This window comes from Columba livia, chromosome 1, assembly GCF_036013475.1.
Source record: "Columba livia isolate bColLiv1 breed racing homer chromosome 1, bColLiv1.pat.W.v2, whole genome shotgun sequence".
Lineage (NCBI taxonomy): Eukaryota > Metazoa > Chordata > Aves > Columbiformes > Columbidae > Columba > Columba livia.
The window spans coordinates 175254288-175277458 of NC_088602.1; the positions used below are offsets into that span (position 1 = coordinate 175254288).

General features: G+C 40.4%; 2 protein-coding genes across 22 annotated transcripts in view; one reads left to right on the forward strand and one right to left on the reverse strand.

Annotated features, from left to right (window-relative positions):
- GRIP1 (glutamate receptor interacting protein 1) overlaps window positions 1–2757 on the forward strand; it is a 326528-nt gene extending 323771 nt beyond the window's left edge. For 10 of the 20 annotated variants that reach the window (XM_065048544.1, XM_065048514.1, XM_065048529.1 and 7 more), the window contains one exon: window positions 964–2757. In XM_065048544.1, the coding sequence (XP_064904616.1) occupies window positions 964–1197 (234 nt within the window). In that variant the 3' untranslated portion in view covers window positions 1198–2757. The remainder of the gene's footprint in view (window positions 1–963) is intronic. The other 10 variants (XM_065048495.1, XM_065048528.1, XM_065048520.1 and 7 more) reach the window with 1 other exon arrangement.
- Window positions 2568–20114, reverse strand: HELB (DNA helicase B). Of its 2 annotated transcripts, none has more exons than XR_010469518.1 (13): window positions 19878–20114; window positions 16579–16953; window positions 14163–14389; window positions 12924–13796; window positions 11899–12070; window positions 10983–11124; window positions 9869–9999; window positions 8774–8858; window positions 6696–6755; window positions 5920–6124; window positions 4930–5160; window positions 4258–4704; window positions 2568–3730 (listed from the first exon to the last, which is right to left on the reverse strand). XR_010469518.1 is itself a non-coding variant. In XM_065048546.1 (13 exons), exons 1-13 carry the CDS (start codon window positions 20068–20070, stop codon window positions 3641–3643), a joined length of 3135 nt encoding a protein of 1044 aa, XP_064904618.1. In that variant the 5' UTR covers window positions 20071–20110; the 3' UTR covers window positions 2568–3640. The 2 variants fall into 2 exon arrangements, 1 of the variants encoding a protein (XP_064904618.1); XM_065048546.1 differs by having other exon boundaries at window positions 4930–5064; window positions 19878–20110.
- Window positions 20115–23171: the final 3057 nt, after the last annotated feature.

Consider the following 23171-nt stretch of genomic DNA (forward strand, 5'->3'; position numbering starts at 1 on the left):
ATCTCTTAAAGCCTCAGTAAGAAGAGGCAGCAATTCATGGCGAGTTCGGCTTTGATGCAGTGGTACCAGGGCTAGATTTTTCTATGAACTCATATAAACTAATTACTTCAAAATGTTAGGTATTTCAGAGCTCCAAAGAAGACATACTAACGCTCGCCAGGAAGTTGGAATTTCCCAGGATGTTTCCAGACAGATTTGTAATTTTTGCTGTTCTTGATATAGACTTCAGAATTATTTCTGTGTTTAATCCAAGTTGTTGATTGACATAGTTGTAAACACGTAATTCTCACTGAATGCCACAGTTCCCACAGCACCAAGTTGAATCGTGATGGAAAAACTAAATTTTTTTATCAACTAGCCCAATAAAGTACTTCACATATTAATTAAAACCAGAGAAGGACTGAATTTAAATTTTAGATGTGTTCTATTGCATTTAAATTTAGAAATGCAGTGAAAGAAAAATAAGTGCTGTTAAATGTCATTTATGGAGTGGGCATTGTGACAGCTGCCAACAGCTACCCTGTTTCCCCAAAAATAAGACCTACACCAAAAATAAGCCCTAGTGGGATTTTTCAGGATGCTTGAAATATAAGCCCTACTCCAAAAAGAAGCCCTAGTTACAGTTCATTAAAAAAGTCAATTTAAATAGTGTCCAGGCATCTATACATGTAAAAAAGTAGTAAGTTTTGGAAGAAAAATTAATATAAGACCCTGTCTTATTTAGGGGGGAGGCAGCGCACCACTAGTGCATATGTGCCCACTTTAGCTGCATTCTGGTAAAGGGTGAGTAGAAAATTCGGTGTCTTCAGAGCAGATGCTGTGGTTAAATAGGCTCGTGTTGGGTGATTCTCTACCTGGGATATTTAAATCAGGTTCCATAGTCTCAGGGATCAATCTGTTTCTCTTGTGATCTCATTTCTTTTTCCTGAAACGGCAACAAGAATCAATCTTCTAACCGTTCAGGTAAACCACGTTCGCACCAGAGACTTTGACTGCTGCCTGGTTGTGCCCCTCATCGCGGAGTCTGGCAATAAGCTGGAACTGGTGATTAGCAGAAACCCACTGGCATCCCAGAAGGGAAGCTCAGAGCACCAGGCTCCCACGGGCGGGGAGTGGAGCGATCAGAACGCCTTCCTGCCACAGAGCGGCCACGCCAGCGTTAACGCAGAGATGCGGGATCCTACAAACACCTTATAGCAGAAGATCCTTGCGGTGGGACACTTGGTAACGGAAGACAATTAATGGTGCTAAATCCCTTTAAGATTTCTCTGAGATGGAGGCTCAGATGCTACATAGCAGGAAAAAGCACAGGAGGTCAGTCTGTCTGTCTGTCTCAAGGCTTATATTAATTCATGGTTACTTTTGAAAAAGTTTACTTCTCCGTTGAGTCAACTCATTCCATTCTGAACAACCTACCACTAGCAACAGTACAAAGAAATCATAAGGGCCTTTTTTTTTTTTCCCCTGAATAAGAAACTAGAGAGATGTTTAAAACACGATTTAAATGTTCCCCTCCCTTCGGCAGCAGCTGCTGTTTGGGGGAAAAGCACGGAGTTAACCTCTGCTAACAGCGGTGTCCAGGTGACATGGCTTTTAAGAACTTTTTGTCAGAAAGGTGCTGTCTGCTGGACAAGAAGAGCGGTGTGTACACGCTGCACCGGGTCTTCTGGTTAAATGGCCAGATCCCTAATTTTGGAGCCCTTTATTCTGCTGGCAGGAAGGGTGCAGCTCTTCAGACAAAGCACCGTTGAGATGTTTTAACCAAATGCTTGTAGGAAGCTGTGGTGTGCGGTGAACACTGCTCCCCCACTTGGTAAATTCTGTTAGAAGGTATGTTATTCCCTATGCAATGAAATATTTAATGGTATGTCTTGCAAGCCCTGGGGATTTTTAAGCAGAGACTTTTTTAGTGGGATAAAACCTCCGAAGGAGGATTACTGACAAAACTGAAATGAATTCGAACAAATTAGAAAGGTTTTAAAAGAGAATGGCTTTTTTTTAAACTATGTCAGCAGAAGATTGATACAAAAGCTCTTTAATGATCCATAAACCTGTAAATTTGTACTGTCACAGATGAGCTTTTTAAGTCAATTTACTGAAAGGACAAAAGTCCTATTTAATATGCTTTGTTTTCAGCTTTCTTTATGATAAACATTTCCCCCTGCAACACATTTTTAGAATTTAAAATTGTAAATATATTTTACAAACACATCACACAAATTCTCTCCCCTCTCCCCCCAAGCAATAAAATACTGCCAGTTGCTTTATACGCTCACCAGCAGCTGCTTTGGTTTATTCCGGTATTGAAGTTGTTATTGGTAATTATTGTTATTGGTGAATATAAAGATACTGGATTTGTACATTTGTAGAGTCTCCATATCCTAAGCAATCACTTTACAGAGTTGTTTCTGGTCAATTTAACCTGTTTAACTGTAACCCCGTTGCTGTTTCCAATCCATGAACAAGCTCACCTGCCCCATACACACAAAAATCTCTATTTCAGCACTGCCAGAAAAGGCCAGAATGACATTGGATGCTGAACCGTGTAAAAAAAACATGTTCATGAGTCACTTAAATATGTATTTTTATTTGTAACAAATAAGTATTAAACTGTAAAGTATTTTTGTACAAATTTAATACTTTAATAGCATGATATTTATCGTCTATGTTATGTTTTTTGAAATTCAGACTGTTGCAAATATTTGTATGGAAAAACTGTATAAATTGAAATAAACAGTGATTTAAAGACATTAAAAATGAGGTAGTATTCTTCTACTTGGGAAAAAATATGTAGAAAAATACAAAGTTTTAGCAAAAATCCCATGTTTATCTTTGTGGTACACTTGTTCCTGCCATATACGTTAAAAATGTTATAAGTAAGCTGTCCAAATTTTAGCACAATTTGTCTGAAGTTTGAACAAACATTCATCTTATTAATCGCAGAAATTACAATGCAGCAAGTCACATAGTACACAAAAAAGTGGGTGAAAGTGGGATGTGATTTGAACTTGGAATTTTGCTTTTCTTACAAAGAGCATTATTGGCATCTATGAGGTGGAACAGCATTGCCAAGTTTCACATCTCTTTCAAGTACAAAGTGGAAAAAAACTGTGTGTCACTGATTGATTGCAACTTTCTCGTTCTATTTATAACAAGATTAAAATCCATAATCCATCAAAGCTTCATGCCCATAATTCTGCCACATTAGAAAAATGTGAAGTCTCCTTTGTAAACTATTTGTTTGACTCAAGAGCAAACTGAAATTTTGGCACATCAGTAAGGGCTTCTCATCAGTGCTGTAGCGTGAGGAGATGTACATCTTGGTATGGATGGCTGGAGTCTTTAATCCAAGAACTCCCCACGTGTTCTCTAAGGGAGCTTCTAGATCCTATAAGATCTGTAAGCGCATTCTTCACCGGAACAAAACAATCAATACAGCTTTTGAAGACTAGCACATCAAAGAATCTCTTACTAAAAACAGATCACTGAAAATAGACGTGATTTACTTTAAAACAAGCTGTTCTTCATAGAACGTGCAACTGCAGAAAAGCCTTTGAAAATCACCTGCATACCCAGCTTCTCACTTCCAAAGATCTTGAGCGAACCAGGTATATTTGTAATGGAGTCAGTCAATTGTTTGTTAGCTTTTGAAAAGCTTCCTGGCAGTTGGCTGTCCCAAAGTTAGACTCTTAAGTCTGGAAGACCCAAGTGGGGAATCTTGTACTGTTTCCTGTCAAAACAAAAACAAGTTACCAGAGTTTGAAGCAAAACTAAAATACAGTAACATCATTGTCAAAGAACAAAAAAAGCTGTTTCCCCATGACAGAGCTCAGAAATGAGATATAATGAAAAAAAACACAACCCATAAACATGCTTTACAGATAAAAATGTATCTACTTCAATGATGAAATTATATGTAAATCTTTCACATCAGGTCAGCTGCTAAAAATTGACTTCTGTGCACAAACAATAAGGTCATCCAGGCTATGCCAGCCAGCAGATCACTCCAGTGAGTAATAAGATGTATACATTTACTTCTACTAACATTATAACTTCTTTTTCCCTATTGGTCATATATTATTTTGGGAAAATATCTGCCAGACTTGACTACTGCACCAATTCATTCACCAGTTCTTCACCTGGTCATCTTGAAAACTGTTAAATAGAAATAAAAGAATCATAAGAGTATCCAGACCACTTGGGAGTGGTGAGAGTGCAAAAATTTGCTTTAAATTTTCTTGGTCAAGAGATACTTACAGAAGGTTTTTTCACAGCATCCTCAGGGTTCTCTGCAAGACTGTGCGGTCTCTTACACGGACTTTGCTGGAGATGGCCCAACAGCCCTTTATTGAGAACTGCTGACCCTTCCTGCTTCACCAAGTCAGCCAGAGGTTCAGGTGGGTCAGGAGCGCCTTGAGTCACAGCAGCAGACTCCGTCTCAAGCTCTTGATTTTGCTGGCTCTTTGTCAGCGGAGAGGAAGTTTGGCTGGGACAGTTGCTTGTTTCCGCGATTGCCTCTCTCAAAAATCTCTGTAAGCGAGTCTTCCTGGGCACGTTCTTGGTGGTGACCGCTCTCCTGAGGTGCGTCTCTTCCGCTACAATGTAGACGCGGCAGCGTCCTCTGGTCACGGCTGTGTACACGTGCTGCCAGTGCTGGCGGCCAGGATTGCCGACCACGTAGACAACAGTTTTTTCCTCAGAACCCTGAAAAATGTTTAAGGACACCTTGTCAAAGGAAACCTCCAGTAAGTAGGTTAAAAATAAAGGACAAGAACAAGGAAGTTGGAGAAAACTGTGGACACTCTCAAGAATATTTCTATGCCAAGGAATTTTAGTTTCAAGAGAGCTTCTGACCCTTTCACGTGACAAGACATTAGCAAGATAAAGCCATGAGAACATTTTCTCAGCTCGTAGCTTCTTTATTTTTACCTGAAACGTGTGAATAGTTCTGGCCCATGCGTGTTTGATATGACACAGCTTCTTCAGGGCCTTATACCGCACAGTGAATGTGGAGCCGTACGTGCTGCTGATGGTCAGCAAACGCTGTTTATCAATTTCTACATCCTAAAGAAATAATATCAGAAGAACACTCAGCAGTAGCTCCTGTCAGCAGTCTGATGGATGCCTATACATCTGCATGTGTCCATATGCCAGTTTTCCCTGAAATTACAATAGCTGCAGTGTCAGCCGAGTGAAATACTTTCAGAAGACGCTAAACCTCTTTCACTGACCACATCTTCAAGGAAAATAGTTTGACTGTACAGGGCTACCCTTACACCTTCCGTTTAGCAAGAAAAATGCTGAGAAAGACCGTTTTAACCCCCAGAAAACTTTGATTAGCGTGGGGTACAGAGACACGTACCAGTGAGGCCGCTGAACAATTTGTTGCCACAGCCGGAGAAGAGCCTACTCTGCGCCGCCAACCCTGGGTGGTTCCTATTTCCCAAGCACAAATATTGATACTTTCACCCAACCCTTTGTCGAGTCAACTCACTGAACCCAGCAAGAACAACACAGAGGTTTTTTGTTGCTGTATTTTTCGGTCAGCTTAGTTTTCTGCCAGGGGAGAGCTCAAGCTGTAACATTAGAGCTATTCTTTATTTAAGACTAAGTTTCTCCCTATATCCAAAACATTATGCATTTCAATGACAATATACATGAGTATTTACAAAGTTTATTTACATTGTGCACTAGCAGACCAATTGGAATACATTTTACAAAAAAGCCCAGAGATTTTTTAACTCTCTACTGTGAGTCTGCTTCTTTCCTGCCTTTCACATGGTAGTTTAGCAGAAGAACTAAGTATATATGAATATTCTGCCTAAATTTTAAAGTGTGAATTGTTTTGCTCTGGGGATTCAATAAGGACTGAATCAGTTACCACTGATTTTTGTGCAAGTCCTTGCAGCAAGAACTCACCTCTGTTATGAAAAATACATCTCCATTGCACAGTCGTTTGCCCTCATCAGCAGCCTCTGTAGTCAGGGTGGTTTCTCCACTGTTGCATTCATGGTGATTGGGATCCTTTCTGAATCCCGGGTCTGGCAAGAGATCCTTGAGATATGTGTTCCGTGTGCAGGAAATCTTGTCACCAATTTGAAATAAAAGTCGTTTTTTATGGTCTCTAGGCCAGAGAAGGAAAAAAGGGATAAATGTATTTACAAAGTACGCATTTACTATCTCTCAGTTGCTTTCCCCTCCTGATGGGTGGATTAAAAACCTTAATAATGTTCAAAACAGCTAAGACAACACACATCTAAAAGATGTTTCTTGAACTTTTGTAAAACCTTGTGGTAAAAAAGTAATACAGAGTAGCACCAAAATCCTGCTTCCAAAAATATGGCAGAATCTATTTAGAAATCATACAGTTGCAAAAAACAATCAACACCTTGAGGTTTTTTTAAGTTGCTTTTATGTCAATTTTGAATATTCAACAGTAACTCAAAATATTGGAATTCACACAATGACAATTTAAACGAAAGGCAAACAGTTTCTGTTCTATCTCTTAATGAACTGGGTTGAGATTAACCCATCAAAGAAAGACTATTATGTGAATTATTTCTAATGTAAATAATCAGATCTAGATGAAACATTAAAAGTTTTACAATCATATTTTAGGTTGTTGGCCTGGCTGTGACACTTTCAAAACCAAAGTGAGATCGTTCACAAGAAAAAATGGCAAAACACTGGCTTACCTGGTTAGATGATCTGAATAGTGTTGGCAACAAAGTTCATTTATTAGATCGCAATCTTGCCTAAGCCACACAAAACAAGAACATGAACAAAATCACGATGTACAAAACATACAATTATGTGTAATGTCACATTAGCATTAATTTATAAACAATGAAAAGGACATGCTTTACATATGATGATCTTCCACCAACAATTAAAACCAATCGCTGATTCAGAGTTTAGAAGACAGAGCAGTAAAGGAACAGTTTTGCCTAAATACCACAGAAAGTGAGGCAAGGGTGTTTGCAATGCATATCTAGACTAACTAGATTTGGTTTTAAGATGAAGAAAACTAAACAAAAAATAAAGCCTGGATTATATTATTTTCTGTCTGTGGATGTATTAAAAATAGTCAGAAGACTTATTTGCCTTTTAAAGACCTGGTATTTTAAATGCAGATTAAGTACCCTTCTGTGCAGAAGTGTAAGTTTACGGGGTACTGGTACTACTGGACATCCCATTTATCCCTTCAGTGCTTCTGCAAGGCCATCCATGCTATTCCCGCTCCTGACGGTTCCCATTATAGGTGATCACCAGCCTTGCCAGTCTTTCCTCAAAGCGCATCAGAGCCCTACACCCCACCCTTCTTGAATGACAAGTCTTGTGCTTCCAAACACCCAAACTATATGCATTCACCACTGCTCATCAGATTATATAGCTAAATCTGGTCCTCATCATACGATCTAAATGCAATTATCTTCCGTCATTTGGTCAGTGTCCCCGTCACAGAAGCGTGCACGGGCAGCAGGTTGTATGTTCCATCACACACCCCGGAATTCACATCTGCCACGATGGGACACATTCAAATATAGAAATGTCTTTGTATTTTGTGGGTTTCCCCTGCAATTAAGCCCTCATCCTTCATTCCTGAAGAACACTGCACTGTTAGCAAACACCAGACCAAAGGCTCTCAGAATCTACTACAAAAACTGGCTCCACAGGCTGGAGAGTTGGGCGGGGAATAACCTGATGAAATTTAACAAGGGAAAGTGTAGAGTCCTGCATCTGGGCAGGAACAACCCCAGGTTCCAGTATAGGTTGGGAAATTACATATTAGAGAGCAGTGTAGGGGAAAGGGACCTGGGGGTCCTGGTGGACAACAGGATGACCATGAGCCAGCACTGTGCCCTTGTGGCCAGGAAGGCCAATGGCATCCTGGGGTGTATTAGAAGGTGGGTGGCTAGTAGATCGAGAGAGGTCCTCCTTCCCCTCTACTCCGCCCTGGTGAGACCACATCTGGAATATTGTGTCCAGTTCTGGGCCCCTCAGTTCAAGAAGGACACGAAACTGCTGGAGAGGGTCCAGCGTAGGGCAACAAAGATGATTAAGGGAGTGGAGCACCTCCCTTATGAAGAAAGGCTGAGGGAACTGGGGCTCTTTAGTTTGGAGAAGAGGAGACTAAGGGGGGACCTCATTAATGTTTATAAATATATAAAGGGTGAGTGCCATGAGGATGGAGCCAGGCTCTTCTCGGTGGCCAACAATGATAGGACAAGGGGTAATGGGATCAAGCTGGAACACAAGAGGTTCCGCTTAAATTTGAGAAAAAACTTCTTCATGGTGAGGGTGACAGAGCACTGGAACAGGCTGCCCAGGGAGGTTGTGGAGTCTCCTTCTCTGGAGACATTCAAAACCTGCCTGGACATGTTCCTGTGCGACCTCACCCAGGCGTTCCTGCTCCAGCAGGGGGAATGGACTAGATGATCTTTTGAGGTCCCTTCCAATCCCAAACATACTGTGATACTGTGATACTGTGACACTTATGTTCATCCTTTGCTTCTTTAACATAAACAGTAGAGATGAACACAACGGCAGAAATCATGATGCAAAATAACATTAAGTTTATAGAAAAATGAAGCGACTCTCCATGGATTGACTGGGGGCAACCAGAAGGTACAGGAAAAGACACCCGGCCTGTTGTTCTCTCTCGCAGTTTTACAGTATTGCCACTAGTCTTTCAAACTCAACACATTCAGCTATTTTTAGATTGTGGCTGCTGGCGAGGGTTTTTTCAATGTCTGCCTGCACACCCCGTTACCTTCTGAAAGCAATGAACTGCGATTGTTTGGCATCCTGCAATCCCGGTCCTTTTTTAAGTAAAGTCTTTATGGCAGTTTGCAAAGCTGTTTTAGAAAACATAAAAGGCATAAAAATATACAGAACAATTTAACAAAAACAACAACATAATTCAATATGAAATTGTTTTTGCTTATTTCTTGTTTCACTGGCTTTTCAGCTTGTTTACAACAATAACAAAAACCAAACACATCCCCTTCCAAAAAAAATACACACCACAAAACACCCACATATATACTTGCCCAAAAAAGTATCTGACTATTTAAAATCTGAGACAAGAGCGATTCAGGAGAAAAACTTTTATGTCTCAGTGTTAAACAGCTGCACAGAGCGTATTTCATGCAAAATAAAGTTTTGCTATAGCACATTAAATAGGTAAAGATAAAGCATTTTAAGCCACAGACTTATACATTTAGATTTTACTGAAGAAATCAGTTTTTAATATTCTGTTCGCTGAGTAAGTTCCTACAGTAAAATGATCATATTTGCACTACTTTTTTTTTCAACATCCCCCTTGAAGATTTTTCATGCATATAAAGCAGGGGCCACTCAATCTACTTATCTGACAAAGGTCAAAAAAAACCCTAAACCAATGCACTAACCCTGATCCCAAAACATTCTGAAAGAAATTCTCGTGTCTCCTCTTCTTCCATTTTCCTAACTTGATGCAAGAGTTGGGAGCGCATTGCTGTCCCATCACACCATCCCTTTAAAGATGCCGTTTACTCAAATGATTCACCACTGAAAAACTTAATCTTTTAAGGCTTGAGAGCTCCAGCTACAACATAAAAAGACAATCACACTTGATTACACTGGTGGAAGCTGCATCGTCCCCATTTCAAAACGCAACTGGTGAGGTGGAGCTCAACAGCATCTCCTTTGCACTAATGGGTCTGGCTGTGTGCATGTACACAAGGCAAAAGGTAAACCATGGATCTAGCATTTAAATTCATACTACAAACAAAGCCAGACTAAAATCTTCCAAAATGTTAGTTTCAGCCAGTCTATGCTTTGCCAAAGGGAAACTCAAGATTACAAACTGGCTGGACACACGTACCGTCACAACCGCCGCCAGTGGGCAAAGCGATAAGAATGAATTTCTTCTCTGGGCTTGGCATTGTCAATTCCTCATTCCAACTAGAGACTTTCAGCACCTCATCAAATTCAGGAAGCTTCCGGAGAGAGATTCTTGACCGGAGTGAAAGGAAAACAGAGAACAAATATTATTTCCAGTTAAAAGACTCCAGTGTTATCATCTGCATCAGCCTTAAGTTCAACATCTATGAATTTTTGGTCATCTACACGACACACACCAAAAACTGTCTTCCGAGCATAACTTAATTTCACCATGACTTAGTTTAAAAATTGATAATTTATTCCATAAACACTTGAGCACTGCAGTACATACTTAGTGTTACCTATACAGTTCTTCACATGGGAGCAGACTGAAGTAGCATGGAAGTGTTACTCCCCACCCCCAAAAAAAAAACAAGGATGTTTATAAAACACTTCATAGTTCTGAACAGTTTGCAAATGTTCAGAGTACTCTCAAATTCTAACCAACATCAAAAGGTCTTGGACACTTAAGAGCTAGATTTTGTTGTTTGAGGTTTAAAAATAAATAATTCATTGAGTAACTGGATTACTACCAGACCAGAAGTAATGCAAATATTGGAAACACTTACAGGTTCTAGGTATTAATACGACAAAATATAAAGAGAAACAATGATTTAATGGGCCTTGACATCTAAACTCTCAATGTAATTCAGCCTTTTTTAGCTGTTGCCACACTTACCAGCAAGGTCTTTACGATTTCCTTTTTAGAGAAGCAATTCTAAGTAATTTCAGACAGCAAAAAAGTAATTTGTGCATGCACAAGTGATTTGGAAACAGCAGAGGGCATCTGATAGTGAACTACATCCCATAAACTTCGGGAGTATTCCAGCACACACATTTTGTTGTGCAACACATATACTCCTGGAAAGATTTGTGAGCTTTGTTGTTGTTTTGGTGGTTGGATTGTTTGTTTTTAAAACCAGTGTTACTGATTTTGAATAAGAAACTGTAACAGAAGCAGTACTATAGAGTCAAATCTGGACACACCACTGTTTTACAGATACATGACCAGGTCTACTACAAGGATGCTTCTTATATACACAAGGAAATCCTACCTTGAGGCATTATCTACAATCAGCTGCGATTCAGCTCTGTGATTAGTTCGCAGTTCCACAGAAAAGCCTCTTGATTTCAGACCCTCAAAGATATCAGCTAACATGTTTCCTGGGTCTATGCTTGGTAGCTGCCTAGTGTCACCTGAACAGAAAGCACATCAGTATTTGTGAGAAGCAATAACACAACATCTGTGAAAAACTGTCTTGAAAAAAGCCCAGTGGAATTAACAAACATTCAAATCTCCACACAGTAACATGCTTCCTCAATACAATTCACATGAAATTAAGCTGTCAATAATCCCAGAAACTTTGTTTGGGGAATCAGACTATAATGTAGTCTAAATTTTTCATATTCCTGTCTCAGTAATGCCTTACTAGCACATTCAAACCACTCTGTATGATGAACACCGACAGTGATCACATCTTATTCAAACACATTTTGAAAGTTACGTATTTAAGAATTAATGCCATAAGTGGCAAGCCAAAAAGCAAACCTCTGAAAAAGCAGAAAATTTTGATTTTACACTTCCTTCTTTTCCTGTCTGAATTAAAAGATGATTCTAGCATTAAACAACACGAAACCTCCATTCCAGCATCTGAAGAACATGCTAACACTAGTTTCTATCCAGCTGCAAGATGTAATAAGCTACAACACAAAAGTCATAATACTTTCAGAATCAGACATAGCATTGCTAAACAGATACTGATACTTCCATGCTGACAGTTGAGATGGAAAACTGTTGAACAGTCTTTCTCATCTGACCTTATGAATAAGCACAAATATCCAAGTACAGAACAATGGCACATTCTGCACTATTTAAGACACTCAGTGAGACCAGTGGCAGGTCTGATACTTACACTGTATATTGTGTATTATTACACATTGTATAATACTAACTTTTTTTGTTTCACTTACCTAGAATAATAAGTTTGGCAAGCTGAGCATGCTCACACAAGAGTTTTAAAACTAAACTGAGAACATGTACAGACACCAAACTTCCTTCATCCACAATCAGAACCGTCACAGTAGCAAACTTCCATGGCTGTACTTGTTCGGTCCGCCTCCATGATTTAAAACTGTAGATGATCTAGAAACAAAGCAAAATAAATCAAGCTCTGACAATAATAAACTGTCTTACAAAGGTAGTCAGAGTGTGGTATCTTCTAATGCTGTATTTAGAGCTATTATCTGAAATTCTGAACTTCAACCTGTAAAGACACTTTGGTGAATACATTTCAAGCTGAGACTATCAACACCTACTTACATAAAAGCACAGAAATGTATCCTTTTTTTTTGTTCTGCAGGGACCCTAAAGGATATAAGGTCAGCCATGAGGTTGCTCAGTATTAGAAACCTCCTACTACAACTTGAGGAGAGTAATCCATCCCCAACACTGCAGGGGGAAGGGGAACAGGCAGCTATCCTGTCCCCAAAGACAAAACAAGTCCACAGTATTTTTTTATGTTATGATTTTCATTTATACAAGTTATTCCACAGTTCCAACATCTTCTTGGCACCTTCCACTACCTGGGACAGTATAGACTTAACCTAAGTTTATTAACAAGGAGTTTGCTTCCTACTTTTTTTCTAAAAACAATTGAACAATATTTAATAATAATTAAGAAAACACTGTGTGAATGGAATTTATCTCATTATTCAATCCCACACTACTGATCTCTTCCTGTATGTGCATAAGTATGGGAAAAAAAAAAAAAAGGCAAGGCATGTATTTCAAAGTATTGATTTATGATCCCCCATAACGTAACACTGACCTTCAAATGCTGACAAGCTGTACCTAAGCATTACCATTAATAGTTACAAATTTTATAATAGAAGTTCAATAACAAGCTTTTTTTTTTTTCAAGACAAGAATGGACAATGCCAAAAAGTCTTTCAGAACACCATTTTTAAAAAAATACATGAAAAATATAATTCCTTACCTGATGCAGTGTATATGCAGGAAGCTTAGTTTTTTCACTCAAAAGGCTTGCTGCCCTCCCTGTAGGTGCAGTAAATAGCACATTCAAAATTTTTTTTGTGTACATATTCTCTGGCTCGCAATGATGATCAAAGGTATTCCATTCCTCAGACGCATCCAGGTCTTCTTCAAAGTCCTTAGAAGCTGCTTCCACTTCCTTTTCCATCTGCTTTAAGTGCCGAAAAAGGCAGCTAACTATTGTACTCTTCCCACAGCCTCCTTTTCCACTTATGATTGTGACAGGATTGGAACAAATCCTTCGCACAGCCATTACCTGATCCAAGTCTACCTCTGCTTTACTCTGGGTGTCAGGTGCACACTCCACCTCCTTTTCAGGAAAATTATTTTCAGAGTTATGATTGTCCAGACTATTTTCCTTCAGATGTTCTATTTCATGATCCTGGGTACCATTCATTTTGTTATCTGCTGTTTCCCTTGACGTCTCAGAAATGTTAAGTATCTTTCCCACATCAACATCCAGTTGCCATGAGCTGTTTGACAGAAGGTCACCTATATACATTGCAATGTCTTTTTCAGATTTGTAAAGATGAGGCAGAAACACCAGTTTTTTCTCCCTAATCACTATGTTCTGATCTTTCAAAAACTCAAGAGATTGCCAAGCATGCTCAATGGACATATCTTTAGATACAAAACGAGCTAATTCATCTTGATCTTCGTAAGTGTGTCCCATTTCTCTACACTTTCTCTTGAGTTGATCATACAGAATTAATGCATTTTTCTGCAAGTCAGGAATCTTCCAGAGGAGATGCTCACACTGGCAGAAGGTGGCCCACGTTGCCTCACAGTAAGAAAGCTTCAGTTCCCTATAAGTAATCTTCTCCCCAAAAAGAATAAAAGCAAACATATATTTATTTCACAGTATCACAGTATGTTTGGGATTGGAAGGGACCTCAAAAGATCATCTAGTCCAATCCCCCTGCTGGAGCAGGAATGCCTAGGTGAGGTCGCACAAGAACATGTCCAGGCGGGTTTTGAATGTCTCCAGAGAAGGAGACACCACAACCTCCCTGGGCAGCATGTTCCATCCCCCATAACTTTGCTAAAACTAAGTTCAGTAAATCATCCATTTCCAAATGAACCAAGCTTAAATTCTACTAATGCCCAGTTAATCTGAGACAGCACTGTGTTCTAACAAAGATCAAACATAAACACATTTTTTATCCTGCTTAACACTACTTACCCTGCTGAATCCAAGCTTCCACGGCTCATTCTTTAATATCTCATCCAACTTTGTTAACATTGGGTCTTGAAAACATAGTTCCTCACCATCCATGCCATTGTCTTCTTCAGTCTTTCCTTGCAATTGCACCATACCCAACAGAGAGCAAAAATGGCGTGGCAGAAGAATTGGCAAGAATTCCAGTATCATTGGAAAAGTCAGAGCTACCAACACTGTCTTTCCTGCAACTGTGTGAACAATAAGCCAAGGAAGTTTTAAGCAATACACAAGCGTATTTGCAAAGGTAATTAAAGCTGACTCTGGCTATTATCCTTCTGCCTCCTCTAGATCAAAAAAAATCCCTTATTTATTTCAGGTTCTTATTCTTTGTAATCCTTTTCCAATTTTTTTAAAGTCTGTTTTCCCTGAACTGCCTTGGGAAAAAAATAATATAAACAGAAGACAAAAACCGCAATTAAATGTATTAATTTGGAAAATATGTATTATATATTCAGTTTACACTGCATACTCAATAGCATTTTGTCGAAAGTCAGTTCAGACCTCACCACACCTGCCTCTTACCAAAAGATAATTTTTATACAGATAGACAGAAGCACGGTTAAAATCCAAAGCAAGAAGTTTCTAAATTTGTATTATCAGATCAGTAGAAGAACTTAGGAAAACAGTGCTCTCCACCAGCTTTCTCAATGACCCCAAACTTAAGCTATGACTTCCCCTTTTTGTATCAGTTTTGGGATCTGCAAAAGGGGGATAATAAAACTGCTTGGCTCTAAAAAACGTATTTTGAAAGAAAGTGAGACAAATTTCAGAAGAAAGAGAAACTTTTATCTCTTGGCAAGAAAAAAATAATGCAATTTTAAATTAAGTGTTAAGGAAACTTCATAGTTCCAAATCTAAAACACTATTTTTTCTCAGTTAAGTACTTTTTATGATCACTGTCTTACCTACAGAAAGGCAAAGATAAAACCTAGCAAGTATTTAATTTACACATGGAGAATCAACACAATTTTCACAGAAAAATATCATGAAGGCTTGAGGAACAAACTGCTTGAGCTCACAACACTTAACACCAACAAAAAAAAAAGTCAGTAGTAACAGTAGCAACATGACATACAGGTGGGTGGGTTGTTGTTTCTATTGCCCAACAATAAAGAAAAAGAAAGCTTAATTTGTAGCAAAGTAATTTAAGTTAGATAATAGGAAAAATACACCAGCTATATGAGTGAACAGGATACCCAGGCATACTGTCTGATCTTCAACCCTAAAGATTCATGAACACACTGGACAAGCTTCAATCAAAAGTGATCCCCATATCCTATTAAAACTCACGCAGCTAATTAGATTGAGTTTCTACCAGCATAGATTCCCATCCCTTTGCGGTCATGAAAAGATATGAAGTCTGTAAGCAAGGATTAAGAACTTTTCTACCATTACTAAAACAGAAAAAAAAGTGTGAAAGTCCATAGAACTGTGAAAATATTCCTCTCCTTGCACATGCGATTGGGAGCAAAGTAAGCTCAAGTCTAGCTGAAGCTCTCAACTTTCAAGTTAGACATGATTCGACTTCCTCAACAGTCACCTTCATCTGGTGACCTGACACTGCCCAGTAAACAGGAAGACTTTGCACCCAACCTGTCTGCACAGATTTATGCACCAAAACAGATCACAGGAGCAAAACAAGAGAGCTAGTGCTTGAGACACCACTCAGACATCTGGACTTTCTGTATTTGGGAGTTTTGCTTTAGATCAGCTATAGTCTGGTCCCACAGACTCAATGCCAATTCAGGGCTGGAGTACCTCAGGTGTGCAACTGGAACACACCATTTCATCCGGCAGGAATACGGGCATGTAGTCACGCCAACATAGTCCACAACAGGACCCTCCGCAGCCCTGAACTATCTTCATGTGGGGACACTCCAGCATTTCCACACTCTGCTCCCCAGCTGTATCCCCTGCTGATGGGCAGGATCCAAATACACTTAGATAGCCTAGTTAGCACAGCTGCTTTGGACTATGCTTAATTCATTCCCTGTTCCTCTGCACTACAAAGAAGTTGCTATACTATTTCTGAGCATGTATTTGTCCTAAAAAGCCATACCACCACGTTTAAGCAGTGCTGAACCCTTTTTTTTAATAAGCCTCATTTTGTCTGAATAAACTATAAAATGTGGCTAGCATAGACTATTCTACTTAGTGAGCCTACAGAATTCATGGAACTCCTTACGTATTTCTAACTGTACACCTATCTTTAATTGGTCAGCTGTCCCACTGTCCTCACATTTAAAAATAAGAAGAATCTTTGCATGTTAAAAATTTATTTGAATATAGACTTCATCTGAAGACATCTTAGCTTGAACACAGTATCTGAGATAGAACTCATTAGCGTATAAAACAAAATAGCACAGGATATACCTACATGATTTCAAAACATAGTAGAAGATATCGTAATCCTTGGTTTCTCCTTGTTTCTGCCCTGTCTGTAAATGTGAAGCTTGGAATTCTTTTAGTTTTTCTTCAAGATTTCTAAAACTCAGCATAGACTCCGTAGGAAGCCACGTAAAAAACTTGCCTATAAAATACTCAGGAACAGCACATTGCTTAAGAAAGAGTGAAAAGACTTGTCGGTTGTTTTCTTCTATATCAGTCCGCAGAAAATACGATGGATATCCTTGCACAAAGTACTTCGATCCCATTTTTTTAACTTTAACATTGACTCTCCACCAAGGGGCAACTAAGGGAAAACGTCCAACTACTTCATACTCCTTTCTGGAATTCTCTTCTTGTATAACAACTGCATCATCAAAAGAAAAATAAAACTTTTGTTAATTGATAGTCATAAAGATTATTTTGTTTGTTCAAAGCTTATTTTGGTCTTGTGTGTAAGTTACAGCAGTAAAGCCAGGGTTTTCATAGACTTCCTGATGTCAGGCCTTCCAGTAATATTTAAAAACAAAAGCAAAACCAACCTCAGAAACAAGCACTAAAACTGTTCCTCTAAGTGTGAGAAGTACAAAATTAAACTTGTGTAGGAATATTTATTAAGCCAATTAAACACTGGCATACGGTTTAATATTACAACATTTATGCCAAGTTTGTAATTCAATTTTAAACAGTTCTGCCACAAAGTATTGCATCATGGTGCCTGCATGCTCTTCAGATACATTTGTACACCAAATATATCCTGCAAATGAAACCACCAAAATTATAAACTATTAATACAACAAAGTCTTAACATTTCGTATGACCTGGTTTGCCTCCTCTTTCCATCCTCTTACCCTTACAAAAATTAACACACTATTCCCCGACCCATGCCTGGGACTAAACTCTACCATCAGGACAACGCAGGTACCCTACATTTAGCAGGAACCTGTGTCTCACCAGAGCAGAGTACCAGCAGATCTCAGGTCTATTATGACTTCTGTACTTGTTTTCCCCCTTGTTACGTAGCCCCGTTTTGCTGTTTTTAAAACAATTTTTGGGTAAGAGATTTTTGATAAGCAGAAGTTGCTCCACTGTTGCCTGCTTTTCTAAGTCCTGAAAAGAAAGTAAGGAACCACTGATGTCAAGTTATCAACACCCTTACATGCCGTAAAAGAAACAAACCGGAAAAATTTTTGAGTTCTTACTGCTGGAATACATGGCTATATGAACGGGCAAAGTATATCTGTGCAGGAACCAGGAACGAGACCTCACTTTCAATTTCATTTACTTTTCACAGAATCACAGAATCGACTGGGTTGGAAAAGACCTCAGAGATCATCGAGTCCAACCCTTGGTCCAACTCTAGTCCATTTACTAGATCATGGCACTAAGTGCCATGTCCAATCTCAGTTTAAAAACCTCTAGGGACAGCGAGTCCACCACCTCCCTGGGCAGGCCATTCCAATGCCTGACCACTCTCTCTGTAAAGAATTTCTTTCTAATATCCAGCCTAAATTTCCCCTGGTAGAGTTTAAGCCCATGCCCCCTTGTCCTATTGCTAACTGCCTGGGAGAAGAGACCAATCCCCACCTGGCTATAACTTCCCTTCAGGTAGTTATAGAGAGTGATGAGGTCACCACTAAGCCTCCTCTTCTCCAGACTAAACAACCCCAGCTCCCTCAGCCTCTCCCCATAGGTCTTATGTTCAAGTCCCTTCACCAGTCGTGTTGCTCTTCTCTGGACCCGCTCCAGCACTTCAATGTCTTTCCTGAACTGAGGGGCCCAGAACTGAACACAATACTCCAGGTGTGGCCTCACCAATGCAGAGTACAGGGGAAGGATCACTTCCCTTGTCCTGCTGACCACGCTGTTTTTGATACAGGACAGGATACCGTTGGCCTTCTTGGCCACCTGGGCACACTGATGGCTCATGTTGAGCTTCCTGTCAATTAGCACCCCCAGGTCCCTTTCTGTCTGACTGCTCTCCAGCCACTCTGCACCCAGCCTGTAGCGCTGCAGGGGGTTGTTGTGACCAAAGTGCAGCACCCGGCATTTGGCCTTATTGAACTTCATCCCATTGGAATCAGCCCATTTTTCCAGTCTATCCAGATCCCTCTGCAGAGCCCTCCTGACTTCCAGCAGGTCGACACTCCCTCCCAACTTGGTGTCATCAGCAAATTTGCTGATGATGGTCTCAATCCCCTCATCTAAATCGTCAATAAAGATGTTAAACAGGATTCTACAGGGTGGTTCAAAAAGATGGGCCCAATTTGAAGTCACTATGTCTCCGCAACCACAAACTATCAACCACCGTCCCCATGCTGTCTGCAGAGCAGGTAGAGAGCACACAGAGCATTTACAAAAAGGTTACTAAAAGCTGATAGCTCTAAGAAACGTTTAACAAAGAACTGTTGTTTTCACATAACAGAGGACCTGGTGCCTGACCCCAGCAGGGGGGAAGGACCGAGAATCCTTAATGTAAAACACGGTCTCTTTCCAGAATATATACTGATACCTGTATGCATACTGCTACCTGTATTTACAAGTTAATTTAGGGGGAAGTGTAGCCAAAGTAGCAGGAATCTGTATCTTAAATAGACTGATAAGGGGAAGGATATTGTATGTAAACTGAGGCAGGCGTTTGGTAGTCTGTAAACCCTGATGCACCCAACCAATGGGGAACATGGGAGGGAAATTGCGGCCGGGATTTTGGGGGATATGAGCAGGGGCTTTTTGCCCTATTATGTGCGCCTACCTTTAGGAAGAACACCCGGTGTTGCAATACCATTATCAAAAAAATTGCTTTGCTGAAAGATCCTGCCTAAGCCTATTATATTTGCAAAATAAGTGCTTCCTACAATATGAAAGGGCAAAGTAGATCTGTGCAGGAACGAGGAATTCTATTTCAGTTTCGGTTTCATTTACTTTTAAAGCATTCTACAGGGTGGTTCAAAAAGATGGGCCCATTTGAAGTCACTGTATCTCTGCAACCACGAACTATCAACCACCGTCTCCATGCTGTCTGCAGAGCAGGTGGAGAGCACACAGAGCATTTACAACAAGGTTACTAAAAGTTGATAACTCGTTAAACCGCTTGCAAATGTCTGTGTCACCGCAACACGCTGGGTCCATCGTTCTGAAACACCCAGCCCCTCAGGAGGCTGCCGGGCCCGCCACCGCACACGCCGCCCCCCGCGCACTTCGCGCACCGCCGGCACCCGTGTCCGAGGCAGCGCCACAACCCGCCCCGCGGGAGGAGGACACGGGGCTGCCCGCCCACCCGTCGCCCCTCACCGGCTCGGCGCGGGGGCAGAGCGGCCTCTAGCTCCGGCCCGGAATCGTCCAGGAGTGCGGCCTCCTCCAAGTGCGGCTCCTCCTCGGCCTCCTCCTCGCTCTCCTCCTCCTCGCCCGCCGCCGCCAGCCGCGGGGGCAGCAGCACCCCCCAGAGCTCCGCCGCCAACCCCCGCTGCCCGCCAGCCCCCGCCATGTCCGGGAACTACAGCACCGCACCCGCCCGCGGGATCCCTCCGCCCGCCCCGCGCGGAAGGAGACGTGGGGCGGAATGGCGGAGCGGCGGGACGGGACGGCGGGACGGCACGGCGGGACGGCATGGCGGGACGGCGGGTCGACGGGACGACGAATAGGGAGATGATAGCGGGACGAAGGATAGCGAGATGATAACGGGACGAAGGGTGCCCCACTGCAGAAACAGTGCGGTTTTGTCATAAATCAGGTGATGATGCTGTGTCTTGACATTACTCCAATCACAAAACCATCAAATCATAAAAGCAGATCTCCAGTATATCGTGTTATATCACCCAGCTGTCCCTCCAAAGGAGTATAACATGTATAACTGGCAAATCGCCGTCCAGGTGGTCCCTATTTAAAATCACTTGCGCTTCCCTGGATTGGAAGTTGGGCCATTCACATCAGCTGCTTAGTTTTCATTTTTGTTCACCATGGCAGATCTTTGCCTTTTCTGAAACTATCAAAAAGTAGTTTCATGTTTTCTTGCATCTCCTTAATGAAAACACCAGGCTGTATCTTGTTTAGTATTGATGTCCTGAAGTCCACCAGAAATTCTGCTGTACAGTGATGAAAGCAAATATTGCTAGGATTTGTTTTAAACCAATTTTCACTGGCCAGTAGGTAACAGTTTAATACTATTTTGCCATGTTATTTTGCAGCACTATTTTTTTAACGAAATGTCACATCTGACAAAATGGCAGATATACAAACACAAAATGTATATCTACATGTTCACCTTATCATCTAGTATATGTTTTCATAAAGAATTAAGTTAATTTGATAAGGTTTCTTTTCAAAAAATAAAATTCATTTTGCCGAGACGTGTTTTCATTTGCCCCCTCTTAAATTTTTCATCTGTATTTTCTTCCAGTTTCTCCTTTGTTTTGCCTTGGACTGATGTCACGCAATCTGCTGCAGGTGTCCTGTGCTGGCACACCAGTGAGAGGACAGGCAAGAGCAGTAGCTGCTGGTGCAAAGGCGAGTGAATTCTCCTGTTTGGAGCTAAGAAACTGGGTGGTTTTGCACCCCAAACCGAAGTGCAACATGGAAATGCCTGATACTACACCAAGTAGTGTATCAGTGCAGCCACAGCAGCAGATAGCTTCTCAGAAGCTGGGCAGACTGTCAGCAGCATAGGCATACCCTTCAAAACGGTAGCAAAAGTTGTTTGTACAGATGTTCAGAAAAAGTGATATATAATAAAACACATCGATATACAACATTCCCATTTGGTCTAAGCTAAAAGACTTTTTCACATTGTTTCATGACTCCTTCGCATGCATGATCCAGGAGCCTCTCCATCCACAGGACTACCCTGCAAAGAATGACCCACTCTTTGCCACCTTCCTCCTTACAAAACTGAGGGGCCTTCAGCTCTGTCAGACACAGGAGCATGGATGGTACCTCTGTCCTGTTCTCTGCCACTTCGCCATTTCTGGGAATACCTATGTTATTGTGTCAACTAATACCTGTAAAAAGACAGAGACGTAAATACAACTTTTATGATTTTTAAAACCAGTTGCAAGTCTCATAGAGCCTTGAAATGGTTGTTTTCAGTTGTTATGTGAGTTAACTTTAAATAATTATATTCTTTCTCCTGCCTGATTCACAGATAATGATATAGCTCCTTTTCATGGCAGGCTGAAAACACATGGCAAATAAAAAGAATGCAGGAAAGGGGACAGAGACATTCACGTTAATTTAAAAAATGTAAAGCATTAGCTTACTGAAGTGCTTAACAGTGTTATGCAGTGATACATTTGAATCAGTGCTTTAAGATACTTTTTTCTTATGAAACATCATTCCACATTTAACTGTGTATTTGTGTAAGTGAAACTGGATGTCTGAGTGCCCCAGTCTATTCTGAAAATACAAACTCAATAATATATTCAGCAAGCCTGACTGGAATTTCCTTGTCTTTCCATGGTCTGTACTACACATGCTGAACTCCTCTTTGTCATTTCATTAAAGAAATACTCTGTTTTGTAAAGACTGAGGAACAGATACTGAGGGTTAGATGCATCCTCATTATGAATGCCTTTCTGTGTGCCCTGCTTTACATGGCTAAGCCTTGATTTTCAAAAACGTGACTATTTGCTGCTCACGTGAAGTAAGATTGGTTTACTAGAGCTAGATGGTCAAGCATTGAGAATTAGAAGATCCTTTTGAAAGTTTGGGACTAAATTATTTGGTCATATCCACAGCATAGCTGAGTTTGAGCTCCCCATCTGCTTGGTTCGCTTTCTTCCTCACATTCGATGCTGCTACCCAGGCAGCTGGAGAATAGAAGCTAAAGTACGTCTGATTTTATGACGTCAATGGCAAAACTGTTAACTCTTATAGAAGAAGGATTTCACCCATGAAAGTCATGTTATAAGAGTGGAAAATATAAAAATAAATGAGCAGTTGTATAGATTTAGAAATTTACAACACATATGTGCAATAAAAAATTGTTAAGCATTAAAAAGCAGGTGAACCCAAGGCCAGGAGTTTCTGTCAAAAATTACTCTGTCATGAAGGTTTTAAATCATAGCTTGAAAAATACTTTGAAATCGTAGATCAGCTTTGGGGACTGGTTTTTTCTCCATCATGTCTCACTTTAAATTCCACCCCAAAAGCCAAGGAAGTACTGTAAAAGGAAAACTCACTTTGACAACCCTATGATTTTACCTCCTAATGCATTGTAATATCACTGCCATGGTAATTCATGTCTCTTGGAGTATAATCTGACGTGACACTAAAGGAGTTATTACTCTTCTGTCCATGGGGAAAAATCTATTTATAAATTTGAACTCAATATTGCTACATTCAGTGACAAAAAAACCCAAAGCGCTAAAAAGCAAATAATCACAATGAAAAAGGAGAGATCATTTACGCTGTCTCTTACTGCTTTGTGTCTTGACACGCAATAACAAGTTTTCACTTAGTAAAAACTATGCACATATAAATCTCCATCCTTTAAATGGGTATTCGAAATCCTACTCTGAAAACAATTTTCGGAACATTCTGGCAGGTACCATTTATACACTGAAGGGTTATACTAATGCTAGCCCCCAGAAT

Bases quoted from the DNA above. Each gene is read 5' to 3' on its own strand.
- HELB (XM_065048546.1), bottom strand. From the start codon at position 20,070: ATGGCGGGGGCTGGCGGGCAGCGGGGGTTGGCGGCGGAGCTCTGGGGG. The intron at 16,954-19,877 runs GTGAGGGGCGAC...TTGATGATGCAG, and splicing joins TCTGCCCCCGCGCCGAGCCG to TTGTTATACAAGAAGAGAAT. The intron at 12,071-12,923 runs GTAAGGAATTAT...CTTTGTTTCTAG, and splicing joins CTGCATATACACTGCATCAG to ATCATCTACAGTTTTAAATC.